This window comes from Genypterus blacodes, unplaced genomic scaffold (genome assembly GCF_046128005.1).
Source record: "Genypterus blacodes isolate CSIRO-AG114 ecotype Tasmania unplaced genomic scaffold, CSIRO-AGI_Gbla_v1 ptg000009l_1, whole genome shotgun sequence".
NCBI lineage: Eukaryota > Metazoa > Chordata > Actinopteri > Ophidiiformes > Ophidiidae > Genypterus > Genypterus blacodes.
In genome coordinates this window covers 460,490-479,063 of record NW_027466823.1, presented here as the reverse complement: position 1 = coordinate 479,063, position 18,574 = coordinate 460,490, and the positions used below count along the sequence as shown (strand labels likewise).

The following is an 18,574-nucleotide window of genomic DNA, read 5'->3' as shown; positions in this document are numbered from 1 at the left end:
AACAGGACGTAAAAGCTTAATATAGATTTCCACGTCCTCTATTTCTAAAACTTATCAGTACTTTAATTTGCTCAGAATCACATTGATCCATGTCTAGCCTGCCTTTGTGTGTGCCTAAACACTCCCCAGGTGTGTGTAAGCAGATGAGGAGGACAAATACAAATGTGTGACATGACGATCTCTACTATACTACACTGGAAAGTTTACTAGTTTAAGCATTTTACACAGTCTGCATATTTCCTGACCTCATTCTAACATCTCCTATATGAATCCTTCCTTCAGGAGACACACACTCACACATCTGGAGCGTTCTCAGCGAGTGTGTGTTGATTTAACAGGCAGAAGCTGAGCCTGAACGTATCTAAACTCTTATTTCTATCCCGTCTTCACACTGAATCAAGGCGCCTTAAACACATTGTGTGCTTTGATGTCCCTCTGAACACCTCAGCTATAAGCCAAACCCAGGGCGGCTCTGTGCATGTAAACACAGCCAGTTGTCCTCTCCTTGGCAACCTGACTTTGATCAGGGCCAGATCTCTCAGCGGCCTCCAGACTCTGTGAGCAGTGAGACAGTTCATTCTGTCTTCAGCTCTACTGTTCTGACTTTTTCTTTTGCCCCTGTGCCAAGAAGCTGTTTGGTTTCAATCTTGATCCATAACCGCACCGGACATTGTCAGATTCAGGGGCTCATAATCTGCAGAGGGATCAGTTTGGGGGCTTTGAACCCCTGTGGAGCTAATGGACTAACTGCCATCTCTAATCAAAGATGGAATTGATTCGGAGCCGTTATAGGCAGCAGCAGTAAAGATGGCCGCCTCTGCCAGGTTTGACGGTCTGAGATATTAGTACAGCCCATCAGTTAGCTCCATGGCTTTCTTTAGATGAGGAATAAGAGTAATAGGGGATATAAAACAATGAAGTCCATTCAGTAGAATAGATGTTATAGATGTTATAGATGTTATGGCTGTCATTGCTTTCCTTTATATTTGGAGTTTTCTATGACTGATGAGTTCCATTCCTTTTGCCTTTAAATCATTAAAGCATTAAGATTATAAAGTAAGCTCCAAGCGTCTGACCATCTATTCAACCTCTCCTACACGGCAGTCAATCAAAATAATGATACCAGGCTTTATAAGTTACCTCTGAACATGAATATGACAACAATTCTGTCTGAACTCAATTTCAGGAGAAAGTCACAGCCCCGGCAGACAAGCAATCAGCGGCTATGATTGATTCTGTCTGGCCCCGCTTCTTTCCATTCACCTTCTTGTGGCTCTTGAGGACAGACGGCGTGACAAAGGCCTTCTCGCACAGGTCGCACTTATACTTCTTATGCCCGTCGTGCACCACCTGGATGTGGACGTTGAGCGTGTCCTTCCTCTTGAAGGTGGCGTCGCACTGGTCACACTTGAATGTCCTCTCACCTGCAGCATAGACAGAGGGGCCAGGGACATATAAGAGACATTTCCACTTTTCTATTGTTGCTCTTCTAAACACACAGTCATCACACACAGCGAGAGAGAGAGAGAGAGAGAGAGAGAGAGAGAGAGAGAGAGAGAGGAGACCCACTTTCACACAATGATTATGTGGACAGGAACGACAAAGAGAGATGTTTCAGTGCAGCAGACAAACCACAACAATCATCTTTAGAATGGACTGGGCTGAACCTTTTAACACGGGTCATCTTCTATCATGTATGTTTAGCAGGAGAGGACTTGTGAGAGACAGACAGTCAAAACAGATTATATGGCCGTATGTTTTCCCTGCATGCTAAATGGATCTGCAGGGCAACAACATGTCCCATTATCTTCATCATTCCACTGAAAAGCATCAGGAACACACAGCACTCAGACCAAAGCTCTCAGACTGATGTGTGATGTTCTTCTGTTAACTCTGCTGCTCTCTGCCTCCATACAACAGAGTCTTATGTTGAGGAGTTGTTGTTTCTATATATGGAGATCATTTAATTTGAGAGAGAGAGAGAAAGAGAGAGAGAGAGAGAGAGAGAGAGAGAGAGAGAGAGAATCTTTGCCTGCATCTGACTCAGGTTGTTAAGGCCATCATCCAAGCGGTATGTAAGTCTGCCACCAGAACATGACTGTCTTAAGAGAGAGCATCAGAACAGAGCTTTGTGTTCTTATTATCTGGGTACCAAGGGGCTCAACGTCCCCTCACTCTCTCATCCAGGCCCTTCAGAGTCCAGAGGCAAGACACAGATGAGCCTGGAGCTGAACCTGGATGAGCTGGGCTGCTACAGAGCCTTTAGCTGGTGTTTCCCCCCATCAAGGTGACGTGAGGCCAATCAGAATATGGAACTCATGGAACACACTGTGATAGGCTTCAAATTTACCACCTGTTGTGTTCCTGGCATTATAGGTATGAAGATTTTTTAATTTCCAGGTTCTCTGTTTTATTTCTTCAGACAGGAATGATCTGAACAACAGAATGGATTTTGATTTCAGTTTAGTGGAGCCCTGAAAGCATCGCTGCTGATTGGCCCTTTACTTTCACAACACGATGATGTCATCATATAACACATTTGAATTTCCCTGCCTACACATCTGTTTCCACACACACAGACACACACACAAGTACGAGGCTGTTTGTCCAGCATCTGTGATTCCCATCTCAGGCCTGACAGGTGGTCAGTGAGACGGAGGGGAGGGGGAGGAGAAGGGAATCAGTGTGAACACAACAGAACAGAACAGAACATGGAGATCTGAACATGACGCCTTTGAAAGAAAACTGTTGGTTTCAAACTATTTACACGAGGAACATTAAACCTTATAATTCCTGTAATTTACAAAGGCAGACAGACAATTTTCAAAATTACAAAATAAACCAGATTATGAAGCCGCTTCCAGTCTGACACAGTAATGACATCACTGAAGAGAAGAAGAAGAGAAGGAAAATAAGCTGCTTAGGTTCCTTAAAGTCAAAACACTAACACATGTTCCACTCTGATCACTCCTCCTGTTAGCCTCTTCTTCTCTCCTTAAATCATCTGCTTTTTAAATGTAGGAACAAACAGAACTACAGTCAAATGAGTTTATCATGTTGTTGTTATTGATGTTGTCCCCTTTTACATTGATGTGACACACACACACACACACTTACTGTTGTGGATGAGTAAGTGGCGCTGTAGAGAGAAAGGTGTTCGGAACAAGGCTTTACACTCCTCACACTGGAAAGGCCGTTCCTCAGAATGGGTCTGCAGAGAGAGAGAGAGAGAGAGAGAGAGAGGATCACATTCAGCATGATCAGTGTGTAAGCGGAGCTGTGCCTCCTGCCTCAGAGTCCACGATGACAAGGCTTCCTAAATTGATGGGAGAGGATTTAGGCCAAAGGCTGGCGCGAGGCTCCAGAGCTGATTTGGTTTGTTGACTAGATGAAGACGAGTAGCTTGAGGGGCTTGAGTTCAAAAAGCTTCTGTTTTTCTGCTCCCCCCTATCTGTCACCCACATATCTGTCTGAGTGACACTCCACTCCCTAAAGTAAACATGGGGGACCTCAGGGGTGGAGCAGGAACAGAGACCCCACAGATATCAGCTCCCAATGAGATCCTGATTGATTACAGCCCATCCTAATACCTTCAGCTCTGGGTGGACTTGAATGGTCTGTGAACCCAACTAACTAAGTTCTTATAACATGTGATGTTTAGCCTGACCGAGTCACACTGATCTCACCTTCTTGTGGTTCTTGTAGACGTTCCTGTGGGCGAACTCCTTTCCACACAGCTTACACTTGTATGGCTTGTCCTCACTGTGGATGATCTTATGAGCGGTCACCTGGTCCAGACGCTTGAAGGAGCGGCTGCAGACCTCACAGGTGTACGGTCGCTTCTCTAACAGAGACACACAGAGAGAGAGAGAGAGAGAGAGAATTCATCAGCGGGATGGAGAGGATCTGTGGGTGATTGTGGCGTTTCTTCTTACCCGAGTGTGTGATCATATGGCGTTTGAGCTGATTGGTAGAGATGAACTTCTTGTCGCATGCGTGGCACTCAAATATCTCATGGACCTGTTTGAAGACAAATGTATGAATGTCACATCTGGAGGGATTGCAGTGTGTGACGGTCAGCAGAACCACCAGCTTGTTCTCATCAGACCGTTGAGCAGAAAAGCAATTAAAGTGATGAAACGTCTCTCGCAGCTTCAGAACACGACTTCCATAATTGCACATTCAATACTTCCTACAGTTACAATAGCAGATGCTAATGCAGAGCGGCTCCTCTTGTCCCTGCTGCTACGGGCAAAGCTGCTCGGGCTAAATGAGGATAATGGAAAGTTTAAGTGCTCTTCTGCCAGAAGAACTCTTTATAACCCAAAGTCGTTGAAGAATACAAAAGCCTTCCTACAAGAATATGCTATATTTATAATAACATTGTGTTTAAATACGGCACAATTGTTCTATACCTCTCTGATTAACAGTGAGCAGGAAGAAATCATTGCACAGAAACAAATGATGCTGACCCAGAATGACAGAATGATATTTTGCCTTTGAGTTAAGTCGGTTCCTTCCAGCTGTTAATGAGGAGAAGATTCTATTACAGACAACAAAACGGCACAAAGTGACTCAAGGACACCAGAAGGTCATGCTGGAATATTTAATGCTCCTATTTTTACACACGCTGGATACTTGAGACCAGAGAGAAGTGAGTCAGAGAGGGAGGAGGAGGTTAGATGATGATCTGCAGCACAATGTCACAAACTCCAGGTGATTAGTTGCTCAGTTTGTGAGCGGCACAGAGACGACAAATACTCTGACATGGACGGATGAATGAATTCTGATGAATCTGCCTGATAGACTAAATGAAGACAGGCCACCAGCAGCTGGACTCAGCTAGCGTGAATAACAACCAATGAGACAAATGAGGTGAGACAGCACACAGAAGAATCTATTACACTCTTCACTACTACTGTCCTGGCCCAAGGAAGTAAACTGAAGAGGAGCAAGTGTTTACATTCTGCACTGAAGCAGCATTATGATGTGATGAAGTCACTTTGCTTCTATGATAAACACTGCTGTGCCAACATATGTTTAATCACCTACATAACAAAACAGGATGTTACATATTAAATGAAGATGGAGGTCATAAATGTGTGTACATAAAGAACTGAGACTTCTTCATCAAATCTATTTTGTTAGAATCAAAAATGTACATAATGAAGTAGCTGGACTGTGTGTGTGTGTGTGTGTGTGTGTGTGTGTGTGTGTGTGTGTGTGTGTGTGTGTATGTGTGTGTGTGTGTGTGTGTGTCTTTTTGTTGTTGCTTTGTTTTAAAAAACGTTTTAAAATAAAAAAAAAGAACAAATAAATAAATCTTTCCTGTATTTGTTTGTTTGGCTTGGGCCATAAAGAAGAGGCTTAGAATAACACTTAGGACAGAAGAGAAGACCCTGTAAGAGAAAGATTCTTGACGCCAGGGTTAAAACCTCACTGTCTGCCAAGAGAGGCGCTTTGATTTCACGAGACCTGTGGGACGAGCTCGTGAAAGTGGAACCCTCCCTTTGCTCTGTGTCACTCACAATGAATTTGTAACAACTTTATCATGGACAATCTCCCACTGAGAGAGAGAGAGAGAGAGAATAACAAAGAACGGGGCTAAGAAGCTCAGAGAGAAGAGTGTGAGATTACAAAGTTAGGCTGAGAGGAAGAGGAGAGATGTGTGAGGGAGCAAACTGGAGAGGAAGAGCAAAGAGACATCCATGTAAAGACACTGTCACACCTGTAGATCATTTGTTCTGGTCTAAATCAGAGCTGGGATACTAGTCAGTCATCATTTGGACCATTTACCAAACCTACACCAACAGAATGACAAAATGAATCCACTTCAAGTTTTGAAAACAGCATTTTGTGTCACATTATGAAAGATGCAGCAGTGCCTTCAGAACAGGAAACAGGAAACAGAGATCCAGAGAACAGAGACATTGAAGATGATCATCCACTGTACACAACCCTCTCTGGTTCAACTTAAACCACACAGAAACAGCTGGAGTTCACATCTGATCACTCACACCAAGCAGGCAGACTCACTCACCTCCACAGCAAATCAACTGATGAAGATGAAGAAGCTCACCTTTCTATGTTCTTGTAGATTCAGAGATGAGGAGCACTTCCTGTTGCATATGGTGCATGTGAGTTTCCGCCGTGCACTCCCTGACAGAACACAACAACTGGATGAGAAATGCACCAGATACACAGCAGGGAAGTGGAACTGTGACATCACAACAACTTCATCACAACGACTACAGAGTAGACAACAAAGTGACTGAACTCAGGGGTTTCATATCAAATCGAAGGCAAATGAAGAAACACCTTGTTCGACCCAAAAGCTATAACGGTCCAGTCCCAGGCTTTTATGAGGGAAGCTGTTTGTGTGACACTATTTGCACTTCCTGTGGTGGTGAGTGTGTGAATGAATGAGCAGCTGACCTGTGTGAACGTTCCCTTTATGCTTCTTCAGAGCGTCCTTGCTCTTGAATCTCTTGCCGCAGCTATCTGCCTTACAGATGAACCTTGCGTCTCCTCTGCAGGCTTCCTTATGCTGCTCATAACTGCACACCGGCCATGGAAGAGGAGAAAGAAGATGCAGAATGTTATCAGTAAGAGAATGTGCTACAGGATGTGTATCTTACAGGGTCACACACACATCAGCCTGTGTATTACCTGGACTCGGAGCTGAACGTGTTGTGACACAGGGAGCACTGGTGACCTTTAGAGTCACCTGAGGGATCCAGGGACTCAGAACAATGCAAAACACTGGGGAAGGATTCAAAAGACAAACAAATTAGGGACCAAAGACGCAATGACACACAGAGGAGCACAGCCACAGCTCATGTAATGTGACTGAAGCTCCACTAATCACATTGAAAACAGCACTACAGTCCAAGCTTGTGCCTGTAGTGTCTCTACACCGGCTCACTGCTTCAATACAGACATGAGGTCAATATTTACTATGGACAAATCAACAAAAAGTCCCTAATTTAAGACATTTAAGACTGAAATTATGAGCGATAAATCTGCAAATGACCAAACTCCCAGGCTACAGTCAGTGAGGTCGTGTAAGAGCAAACCCACTGGCGCTGCAGGGCCTGCTTGATGGGGAACTTCTTGCCACAGTTCCTGCATTTGAACTCCTTCTCCTCTGTGCTGGGCCTCTGATGAAGACTCTGGAGGTGGGCGGCCAGGATCTCCTCACTGGGGAAGCTGCTCTCACACAACAAGCAGGGGTAGTCCTCCTTCTTGATCACGAGCTCTGTATGGGTGTGACACATGGAGGAATACGATTCTTTTAAATGTATCTAACCACAAATCACACAATCGAATGGATAAGGCGATGTAACTCCTCTGTACCCATTTCAACAAGATGTTTGGCTTCTCTACTATTCTCATCTTCATCTTTGATAACCTCCTCCTCCTCTTCCTCATTCTCCTCCTCCATGTCACTGTCCAGGTAGCCAATCAGGAGCTCCGTGTCCGTCTCAATGTCATCCACAGCCAGGTAGAAGATGTTCTCACCGTCCTAACGGAAGGAGAACAACATGGGATAAGTTTTGAAGAAGGAAAGAAACAACAAAACGTGTCTAGATGCTAAAATACAGTTTAATACAGAACATGTAAAGAAGTTGTTCACTCCCTAACTGTTGAGGCAGCCTGCAGGGTGGACTGCTTCCACCCAGACTGGTCTGTTCAGGTCTGATTGAGGCCACGGGTCAGGAGCTCAGATCCTTTAAAATGAGGCCATTAACTCTCCTGTCTCTAAAGGTCATGCTAATAAAATCAAAGTGTCATTTAGTTTTAACATTGGCATTCTAAATATATATAAATAATAATTAAGAAGAGGAAAACCACACAATAAATGTCAGTGTTGATGAAAGGCAGAGCTTTAACACGTGAATGACCTTAGAACAACCAATCACTGGGGTCATTTGTTTACTGATGGCAGGAGCTTTAACCCTTAAGGACCTCAAATGTTCCTCTTCCTTACCCTCCACTTCTTCATTTCCTCTTCCCTGAGAGAGGAAGAGGCACAGAGTGAAGGTTTCCAGAGCCTCAGCACAAAGGTCAAGCTCATACATGAGGGATAGGACAGACTTTAAAATACTGGATTTGTAGAAATTATCCTTATTTTAGGTCTGGCTACAATTACTCAAGATAGAAATGTTCTGCTTAGAAATAACAAAAGTAGAGATGATAATTATTCCCCCATAGAGCTCCACACAACACACTGCAACAACAAGCACAACCTGCAGAGCACCAAGAGAGCACATTCCACTCCTCTGATTGAGCTCTTCTGCCAAAACAAATCCAGACATGTATTAGGATTATCTGGAGATCAAATGTGTACAAATTATTTACCATTCAGATTCATTGGGCCCCTTTATAAACTCCTTAAACAGCATGACCCTACAGAGCTACTGAGGTAGGGTCCATGGTTCTAACCTTATATGGTGATGTAGAGAAACAACATCAACCCGACCCCTCATTCATTCACCAGACACCAATCAGGACCTGGATCTGGATCTGGATTTGGATCTGGACTAAACTGGACCTCATTCCTAACCTTCTGAGATACTCGACTAAAAATAAACAGCCTTTAATGCTATTCACTCTTTACTTTCTGATAAAAGACTTGAAGGCCATTATTGTCTTTAAGGGAGATTTCAAAAAGAAAGGTTAAGTTATGTCCATGAACACAATGAAGCCTGGATGCTGTATCTGACCTCATCCAAAGGTTTTGGACATCATCTTAGATCACAAACACAACCAAAACACTTCAACCAAAGTTATACAAAGAGAAATCCAATCATGATTTCCAGACTGAAAGAGATTTCTCAGAACACTCTAACTGGGTCTTGCTTTAGGTTGTTGACTTCTGAGGTCTGGGTGTCAGGGGTTTTAAATGTATTTCATTTTATTTTACACTATTCAAGGCTAAACTAGAAATGCTACAGTATTTCTTTAGAGATCTCTTTATAACTGCATTTTAAAGAATACGTTAGCCAGTCCTGATGTGTGTGTTGCCTGCAGACTTGATCTCTTAGGTAAGTTTGAAGGTTTCAGTGTCCAGGAGAGGAAACATACCTGAATGGCCGCCAAGTTCTTCTCTTCTTGTGATGGAGCTTGATGGACAAAGCGCAGCCAGTTGGCGTAGCGCGGGTTGCTAGCATCCAGAATGTACAGCACATCTCCTTTACTACCACGGACCTGAGGCAGAGAAGAGGAGAATACAATCACAACTCAAACCTTTACTATTCTCTGTGTGTTGACTTATGTGCATTACTAAATATATCTGATATATGAGGCAAGACAATATCATGGTTAGCCGATCTGCTAAAAGAAATTACAAAACGTTAACAGGGTTCAGTTTGATATTTTCCTTCATTCATTTGGATGAATTTTTAGAATTTTAATGTTTAAAATGAACCTTTCTGCACTTGAACTTGTTTAACTGTTGCATCTTTCCGTTGTACTACAACACAAACACTCACATTTGAAAGAAAATTGACAAAAATTGTCATTTATCTTGTAAAAGTTGTTGACAACAATCATGTTCTCACTTTAAAATGCAAACAGCCACTCACACACACTGCTGTACGTCTGAGGCTCAGACCCAACCACAATACAACCGGATACAAGTTTAATGTCAACGTGCAGAAGTCTTATTCTAATAAACAACAAGCTTTATTTGCACATATTACTGTGTGCGTGTGTGTGTGTGTGTGTGTGTGTAGGTGTAGTCACAGTCACCTCCCACATCAGTCTGGTGTCTGAGCTTTCATCCAGCTCACCGGGAAGCTTCTTCTCCCCTGCGAAAGGGCCAAACTTCTCTCCCTGTAAACAGAGACAGGGACATGAGTTCAGACGGGTGCAGAGTTAAACCAAAGCCCAAACTTAATTCATCCTGTTTCAGCTCAGGGGGATCAGAGTGAGTTCCTGGATTTGGGGGTGCTGGGCACGCCTACTGTTTAATGTAACACGTGAACGCATCCTCAGTTTGGGACTTTTTCTCCTTTTAAACGGTGCAAAAGAGAGTTTTTGTTGAGGTTATTTGCTTTATAAAGTATCTAAGAGCATTATCAAACTGTTTTGTTGCACTAAACCTTCCACAGCTAAACATGACACACGAATACGTCCATAAACGCATCTGCATGTAAAGATGTGACCGGAGAGGCTAACACAGAGTTCTAGCTTAGAAATTAGACTTCTAAATTAGTCCAAATGACGGTGAAAAGGTTGTAATGTTGAAGCCAAAGCGTGTTTATGTGTTAAAGTTTGAATGCAGTGTTTGGTTGTCGGAGGAAGCGGCGCTGCAGCTGTGTGAACACATTGTTGTGCAGTGAACAGCGTTACTGTATCTACGTGGCACTTCACGTCAGAGGAGCTTTGGGTTTCAACTCGCACACTGACAGCGATAAAGAGGAATTTAGAAGAAGAAAAACGCCTTTCTACGCCGCCGTGACTTCTAAAGAACACACTCGACTCTCCCCGCGTTGTAAAACTTTGTCTCCTTTAACAAAAGTGTTCAGTCAAAAACAAACAAACCTTTTTCACCCGCCTCGCCGTGTAAAGACCGATTCCATCCTGGACCTTGGACGATTTCAGAGCAAATCTGTCTGGCACGTACATACCCAACATTGTCATTAGGTGGAACGACTTCCTACAGTGATCATGAGTGAAAAGGTGTCAGCAGGTGTGAGGTTTCATGGTCAGTTTGGGTTTAAAGCAGACAGTTTCTCCGTGAAGATCTCCAGGTTGAACTTCTGTTGCTGCTGCTGCGGGAAAGTAACGCAGCTTCTGATTGGTCCAAAGTTTGTAACCAGAGGCTGCATTCATTCATGAGCCGCTGAGCTCCATTCAACTACACTGTAAGCACAACATCACTCTGTTTACACAATACAGCCATATGACTAACCAACCATGGGCTCACACACTGATTTAAGGTCACTGTCTATAGGAAAGGGGCAGTCAAATATAAACATGGCTGAAGACGTGAATATAATGAGCGTACAGAAGATAGATAGCAAACTGGATGGATGGATGGATTTATAGATGGATGGATGGATGGATGGATGGATAAAAAACAAGTTGTATATTGATATGACTCCATAAATATCCAAAACTCTGAATAGAAACAACAAAGAGGGCCGTTGAGGATGACTACTTAGTTTAGCTCTGAGGAATGAAGCGGCCTTTTTCCATTATAGACAGTGAGATATGTATTTGCCTCAGGAGAACACTAACATACATCATTTTGACCCTACAGTCACACCAGAGGGTCACCTGTGTCACTCCAGTGGCCTTCTTCTTGACCCAAATACCTCTCTGGTCTGTCCAAGTCAGTTTGATGAACAGAGCCATCTTAGTGTAACATGAAGGCAATAATAGCACACAACCCTGCACATGGAAAGGTTTACCTTTGTACAAAACAATTAAGTAAATAATAATAATATGTAGATCAATGAAATTATCAAAAGGAACCCAGGTTGTGTGTGTGTATTTGAATATACACACACACTGATACCCACACACAGCCCAGCAGTAAAACAGTCACCAGCATTTTTTCCATCCACCATGAACGTCAGAACCCTCCACATATTGTGATGGCTTATTTTGGCCTGAATGGCTCCATTCAACAATCCACAAACCACTGGACCTGTGTATCCATCTGTTAGAATACTTGTTGCTCTCCTCACACTATATATGTTTTAAATTCACCAACCACACTATACACACGAATACAGAAGTCCCATAAAGCCTTCAGGTCATAAACATTCATCGATGCAGGCCAGAGACCACAACTTACTAACTATCAAAAGCTGGAGAGACAGATGGTCTGCATGGCAACCAGTGACCTCATCATGGCAACCAGTAACCAGCTGATCCTAAACCAGGCATCCAAAAAGTGTTCAACCTTAACAGTTCACTTTTGACTTTGTGTTGAGTCTTTACCATGAACCTAATATGAGTCAGTAGTACAATAACATGATATCTATCACCTAGCATCACTGATGATTGGAGTTACACATTCATCAACATGTAGAAGTTGAGTTGGGGTATTTGTTTGCATTTTTCATGTGTAACAATGTGTAAGGTGATGTTACACACATGGAGTGGTGATTTGGTAATTTCTTGTTATTGACACAGAGATGTTTGGTGTCAGTGCTGTATAAGGCCCATTTCAACAAGTAAACAAGTGAATAAGTGCCCTTACTCCTAGTGCCATTACACCGACTTATTTACTGATATTTGACTTAATTTGGGATACAAGTATGACTTTAAAATGACGAAAAAGCAAAAGAGACTCAGAAACGTCTTTCACAGGAGGATAGAACTGTTGGTCGGAGCCTGAATGACTTCAAAAGGCTCCCAGGCCAGCATCAAACTATATGTATAAGTGGAAAATGGTACAATTTTAAAATAAAGGTACAGAAAGTAAAGCCAGATGTCTCTTGTTTTTTTTTCTTAGCTGACTGACAGCTCACAGAGAACAGATCCATACATGTCCATTATGCAGCGGAGAGCCAATCACATCTTTGATCCTAGGTTTACAGTAGATGTGCAGTGAAAATGATATGCAGGTCACTGAAAACGTCTTCATCTGTTACATCGACCACAGGGTTAATACACAAGTCCAAACTATCAAACTATCAGATCACACATTTCACTATCTACTATAAATGCCTGTTCTTTCCTGTGACTGCAGTGAAAACCTCTGCCCACCTTGATTTGTTGACGTTCCCCCAGCAGAGGGATGATCTCTAATCACAGGCTGCGTTTGTGTGTATTCTGTATTTGAACACCTCATCAGCAAATGTCTTCCCCCTTTAATCAGCATTGTGTCAGTGTTGTGTTGCGTCTGTTTATGTTGCTTAAAGCTCTTGTTTATGCCAATGGCTTCCTGTTGCACTGGGGGCTCCCCTGTGATCGCCTCCATGATTGGTGCAGATGAACAGCGTTGCTTTAGAGACAGACTGATTCATTATACACATGTTTATCTCAGAGTCAATGAACTGGTGTACAGTATAGTCTGCATGGATACTCATCTTTGTCAGATTCTCTCAGCTACACTTCACTCTTTAGTTTGTAAATGTTGCTAAAAGGCCAACATTGAATTGCAGTAAATCAAAATGAGCAAATAAAACTGAAACTGATGCTGAATCCCTTTGTTTTCTTGTGACTTTTATCTTCCTATCCTATAGCAAAAGAGGAAACGGTGTCCTTTGATTGTGATGCTGTCCTCCCTGATCCCTATTGTGTCTGCGGTTGTGTCAGTAGCTCAAGGTCCTCTCTTCCAGGTGTATTTCTGAAACATAAACCACAGGCAGACCTATTGGGTGACAAGTCTGACCACTACACTAAGAGGTCCTTTGTGTTAGTCTGCCCCACCCATGTCCCTCTTGGTCCATTTCTGTCTCCCCTGACCTCTCTGTCAGAGCCTTGGCCTGTCAGGGCAAGACGATTAAGTGTCATGACCCCTTTTTTCCTCCGTGCCCTCTGAGGACCTTCAAACCCATTAACTTTCACTCAGCTTTCACTGAGATCCCTGGTGTTATCCAGACCAGCTCTGATCTCCAACACCTGCACAAAGGACACACACAAATACACACAGATGCTCTTCTACTGAGGCTGGGACCCCACAAAATGATTTAAAGCCAGATGATAACCAGCATTTAGGCATGACAACTGATTTTCAAGATGGAGAGTGCGTGTGGGTCTGCAGGTGCTACAGGTGTTGCATTCTATTGCACTGTGAGGGCTTTGGGCCCATCAGAGGTTTTTGAGGTAGGATTTAATAAACTTCAAGTGTGCGTGCACAACACACACACACATACACACACACACTTTGTGGTAAAAAAAACTAAATTCTTGCTCATTTAATTGTTGTAATTTATTAATATTATTCAATGAGGTAAGTGTGCATCCGTACCAAAATCATGAGTCAACAATTTATGTTTGTACTCTGGAAGTTCTTTCCAAACTTCTGACAGCATGTCTGACTAATATAGACGTGAATGAATGAAGGAAGCTTTCCCAGAATGGCTTTCTAGACAATGACAAAGCGTTGACAAGCCACACGCACAGCCACAGCTCACCCAGCGGTGATTTAAGGTACAATGAACGGTTACAGACCAACAGATATGCTAAGATGAAGGAGAGACAGGCTGTGTGTTTTTCCCCGAGGCAAAGCTTCTGCTAAACAACACAAACAGATTTGGATCACAGCAGAGCAGGACGTGGAACCTGAAAGCACCCAGGCATGGAACCCAGCCATTCAGTGGCTGGACTGCCAGTGAAGTCTCTGAGGGCCAAAAACTACAGAAACCACATTTAGGACACGGCGAAGGAAAGGATTGCATTGAAATAAATACTTTCAGAGTTTCTTTTTTTCTAAGTAAATATTTTCACTGGAGGAAAACCTCAGTTTGGCAAACACACAAATGGTTCCATACAAGATTTTCCAAATGGATGTGTGCATTTTTCTGAAATCTCCCAAACCTGATACTGTAGATTGAGGGGCCAGACCACCTTTTGTTTCATGTTTCACAAACCCCTGCAGCCCCTCACCACAGCTCCCTATTTCAAGGCTGTCGCTGAATAGCCAGCAAACCATTTCCTGAAGCTCCGAGGTCACTGGATAAATGATGTTTTCATTTGACAACCCCAGGTCGCCATTAAAGGAGGGTCTTCAGAGGGAGCCTTTTGAAATTACTGTACTGATGAAGCGTGAGAAATTACAGGCACTTAGGAGCGATTTCATGAGTACAAGAGAGCAGTGGGACCACCCCAATGCTGCTCCAGTGAGAGAGGGCATTGGCAAGGAGTACACAAGTACACAACACACACACACACACACACACACACACACACACACACACACACACACTCACATATTTCATACATATAAAGATATCCACACCCAGTCACACACACAGAATCCTACAGAGCACACACTCCTTTCATCTCTTGTCTTCTAACAACAACACTTCTTTCCTTCCAAAGATTCTGAGAGCACATCAAGTGTTTCTTTACATTTCTCTATGACGGTAATAATAATGATAATACAGAATTTGGGGTTAATATATACAGTCTGATCAAAGTCCTATTCTGGAGCCAGCCGTTGTTATTGTCCGTTGCGTTATCCTGATGGAGATCGGCTGGGACTGGCAGTGCCTGAGGGCCATTTGTCCCTCTCCACCCTTCCTGGGAATGGGCTCTTGGTCAGGATTGGTTTGGAACAAAGCCCCAGACTTACTGCCTGGCCCTCTGTACACTCAGAACTATGTAGCGCTGGTTTGGACCTGAGCCTCAACAATGATCTATCCCCTGAGTCTCCAAAGAGGAATCATTTTCATCGTGGTCTACTCTTCTTTCCTTCCCAGCCCGGCTTCCCTGTGTATGTGCATGTGTGTGGAAGAGGGACATTTAAAAGTGCTTAAAAGCTTTATATTTATGTTGTATGCTATTTATTTTGCAGATTTTAAAGTGAGTGTCAGTCAGTGTGAGTCTGAATCGCTCAATTCTATCGTCTATCAGCAGCACCATAGACTGCAGGAGTCCTTAATTCACTTCTGATCTTTTGACACTCTCTAAGTTGAATAGCAAGTGCATTCACACACACACACACACACACACACACACACACACACACACACACACACACACACACACACACACATTCACACATGCCAATTCCCAAACCCACGGGGAGGACGGGGGGACGTTCCCTCCTCCTGATGTAACACGGTGTAAATGCTGAATGTCTATGAACTCATCGGTGACATCATGTTCGCCAAAGGTTCTTTGGTTTTTGAAGTAATTTGGTTTCCATTGTGCCAACGATTCAGCTGGAATGAAACATCGGAGAAGAGTTGGTCACTTGTCTGCTTGCAGATTTGACTGAACTGCTCTGGAAAGCTTTGTTTGTTTGTTAAACACTTTTCACTTTCCCCACATATACACTTGTCTAGTGACTTCAGGGTGCATCCACGCTCTGCTAGCTAAGGCCCGATGCTGCCGGAGGGAAAATAGCACGTTTTCACTCAATGCGCACAGTGGCATTGCAGAAATAGAAATGGAGGTTTGTTTTTATTGCTAATTAAAGCGTTGCAAAGGTTTCAAAATAGTCCCCTGAATGCAAAGAAGTACTTGAGAGTCTGTGTAATGTTTCCCCTTGAAAGTAGCTCTGCGCTGGAGTCAGTCGCTTAATTAATCATTCATATTATTCATGAGCCACTACTGTGATTGGCTGACAGCACTGCTGCTTCCACTCCCTCCTCACACTGGAGAAGTTGTTGCCCAACCAAATGGAAAAGTAGATGCAACGCTACAAACTCTACAAACTAGAATCATATCTTTGATAAGCCACTGGAGGAAACTACCGAGGGTTTCATAATTCAACAGCACTTCATAAAGTCTTCAAATGTTCCCATTCCATAACACCACCAGTTAAGAAACCTTTATCTGAAGCAAGCAAGGGAACAAATCCATTTCCAAGCCTCTTCTTGTCTTGTATGCTGATGGTGCTGTCCTCTGAGTAACAGACAGAGATGATGCAACTGCAAATGGATTGAACCACTAAAGCAGTTCACTGTGTTATAATCGTTTGAAGCTTTTTATCTTTCTCAGCTGCTAAGGTTTCCCCATGTGAGCCAATTCAGAGATGATTCATGTAAATCTGGCAAACATGGAATCCTGCTGGTTGCATCCCTGTACTGTAGATGTTTCCCCTTAGTCACAATACAACAAAGTATAATCTAACTATCTTATAAGAAAGCCTTTGTATCGTTTGCTCGTGCTGCTCTTAAATGAGAGCTAATACCACTTAGCCTCCAACATCACACTAGTTTGGTAAATCTGGATGCTAGACAAACTTCAACACGGAATGAGAGCCAGGTCGTCCGTGCTCTGCTGTGATTACTCCACCACTTAGCAAAGAGCTTGATGTCTGTCTCCATTCCTTACTCAGCTCCATATATACACATAAATACAAAACTCATACATCAAAGCTCCGTCCTCATTACCACGCTAAAGATAAACACAGACAGCTCTGCAGATGTTTAGCTCTTGGACAGAGGTTTCACTGTATATGTGCGTTTGCCTCTATGTTTGCGTGTGTTGGACTTGGGATGTCTTTAAAGAGAGAGAGAGAGAGAGAGAGAGAGAGAGAGAGAGAGAGAGAGCTCCTGAAGAGTGTGTGTATGTGTGTGTTGACAGAAGTGTCTTTAGTGCTTTTTCCACCACTTGAGTGACCAGTATGAGGGAGTTTCTAGGATTCTAGGATTCTAGGGAGGAACTGAGCGCAGTCCCGTCCCTGCTGGCCGACTTTATTAGTGTCAGTTTACGGGGATATCCGTGAGACTCCCACAGCTTCTCCCTGGAAGCTCCTCCACATTATTCCAGGGCAACAGCAGGTTAATGGAAGCCAGGTGGAGCTTCCCTGCATTTCCTCCGACCAGGATGGCTTGATTGACAGTGAGTAGTGGCGGTGAATCGGAGTGTAGCTACTCAGAATCAGGGTCGTGGTGGAAACATGGTAATTCACAAAGAACAGCTGTTTTTCTTGGCCACAACAGTGAAAACCTTCAATTCACCTGAGACTGTGCTTAATTGGAACGTGTGGATATGTACGCCAACCTGTGTCTGCTTCTTCTCTTTGCTTATTTGTGGTTGACTTTGTCTAATTGTTAAGTGGAATTGCAAGTCACCCAATTCTCTAAATTGGGAACTAAAGGGGAGTTTGGTCAAATAAAATGTTGTATATTAGAAGAAAGTCAAAATCCTATTGCTTGAAATAAAACAGTTTATATGTCTGGAATTTTCTGGAAGTAAATTACAACAATAAGCAATATAAGTGTTGTAATTTGTCGTGCTTATATTAATTAAGAATTCTACTACAGCCATCCTGATATCATATATATCGCAAACACACACACACACACACACACACACACACACACACACACACACACACACACTCTCTCTTTAGCCTCCAAACTCCACTGGAATTTATTTTAAACATTTAGCAATTCATAAAACTGCAACTTATTATTTAACAAAACTAAATAAATAATTAAGTGACAAATCACCTTTGCAGTGGAATCATTAAAAGTCTAACGGTGTAACAGCACTTCTGCTTTAAACACATTTTCTCTCTTGTCGCTTGCAATACCTCCGCGCCCCCCAGTTTGGCAACCACTGGCCTGATGTGAGTTTTCTGCAGCTGTATCTGTCCAAAAGGGGTAAAGGAATGTATGAATAAGTTCTGTCATAATGCACTGAATGATCCGTATTAATGCTTGAGACACTGTTTCTGCAGACGGAAGTGTCAGAGAGTGAATAAAGTATAACACAGCATGTTTCAGTGGAGCTTAGACACTATTAAAACGTTAAATAATAATAAAACACGTCACCGATCATTTCAAATAAACTCCAAGCGTTGAGTTCTGCATCTGTGAGCAGAATTCCAGCCCTGAGTCCATAAACACATTAGGCCGTGCTCTCTTTCATCCCGGAGCCATGATTGTTAACTGCTTGGCAAAAGAACATGACACCCAGGGTGACACAGGGA

General features: G+C 43.0%; 1 protein-coding gene across 1 annotated transcript in view; it reads right to left on the bottom strand.

Moving 5' to 3' along the window:
* Positions 1-10,783, bottom strand: part of prdm5 (PR domain containing 5) — a 28,669-nt gene extending 17,886 nt beyond the window's left edge. Inside the window, exons 1-12 of the mRNA XM_076158168.1 lie at positions 10,549-10,783; positions 9,754-9,837; positions 9,088-9,210; positions 7,357-7,525; positions 7,081-7,258; positions 6,670-6,762; positions 6,436-6,557; positions 6,080-6,159; positions 3,936-4,020; positions 3,687-3,844; positions 3,118-3,211; positions 1,264-1,424 (exon numbers count right to left, since the gene is read on the bottom strand). Coding sequence (XP_076014283.1) covers positions 1,264-1,424; positions 3,118-3,211; positions 3,687-3,844; positions 3,936-4,020; positions 6,080-6,159; positions 6,436-6,557; positions 6,670-6,762; positions 7,081-7,258; positions 7,357-7,525; positions 9,088-9,210; positions 9,754-9,837; positions 10,549-10,647 — 1,446 coding nt within the window. The 5' untranslated portion in view covers positions 10,648-10,783. The remainder of the gene's footprint in view (positions 1-1,263; positions 1,425-3,117; positions 3,212-3,686; positions 3,845-3,935; positions 4,021-6,079; positions 6,160-6,435; positions 6,558-6,669; positions 6,763-7,080; positions 7,259-7,356; positions 7,526-9,087; positions 9,211-9,753; positions 9,838-10,548) is intronic.
* Positions 10,784-18,574: the final 7,791 nt, after the last annotated feature.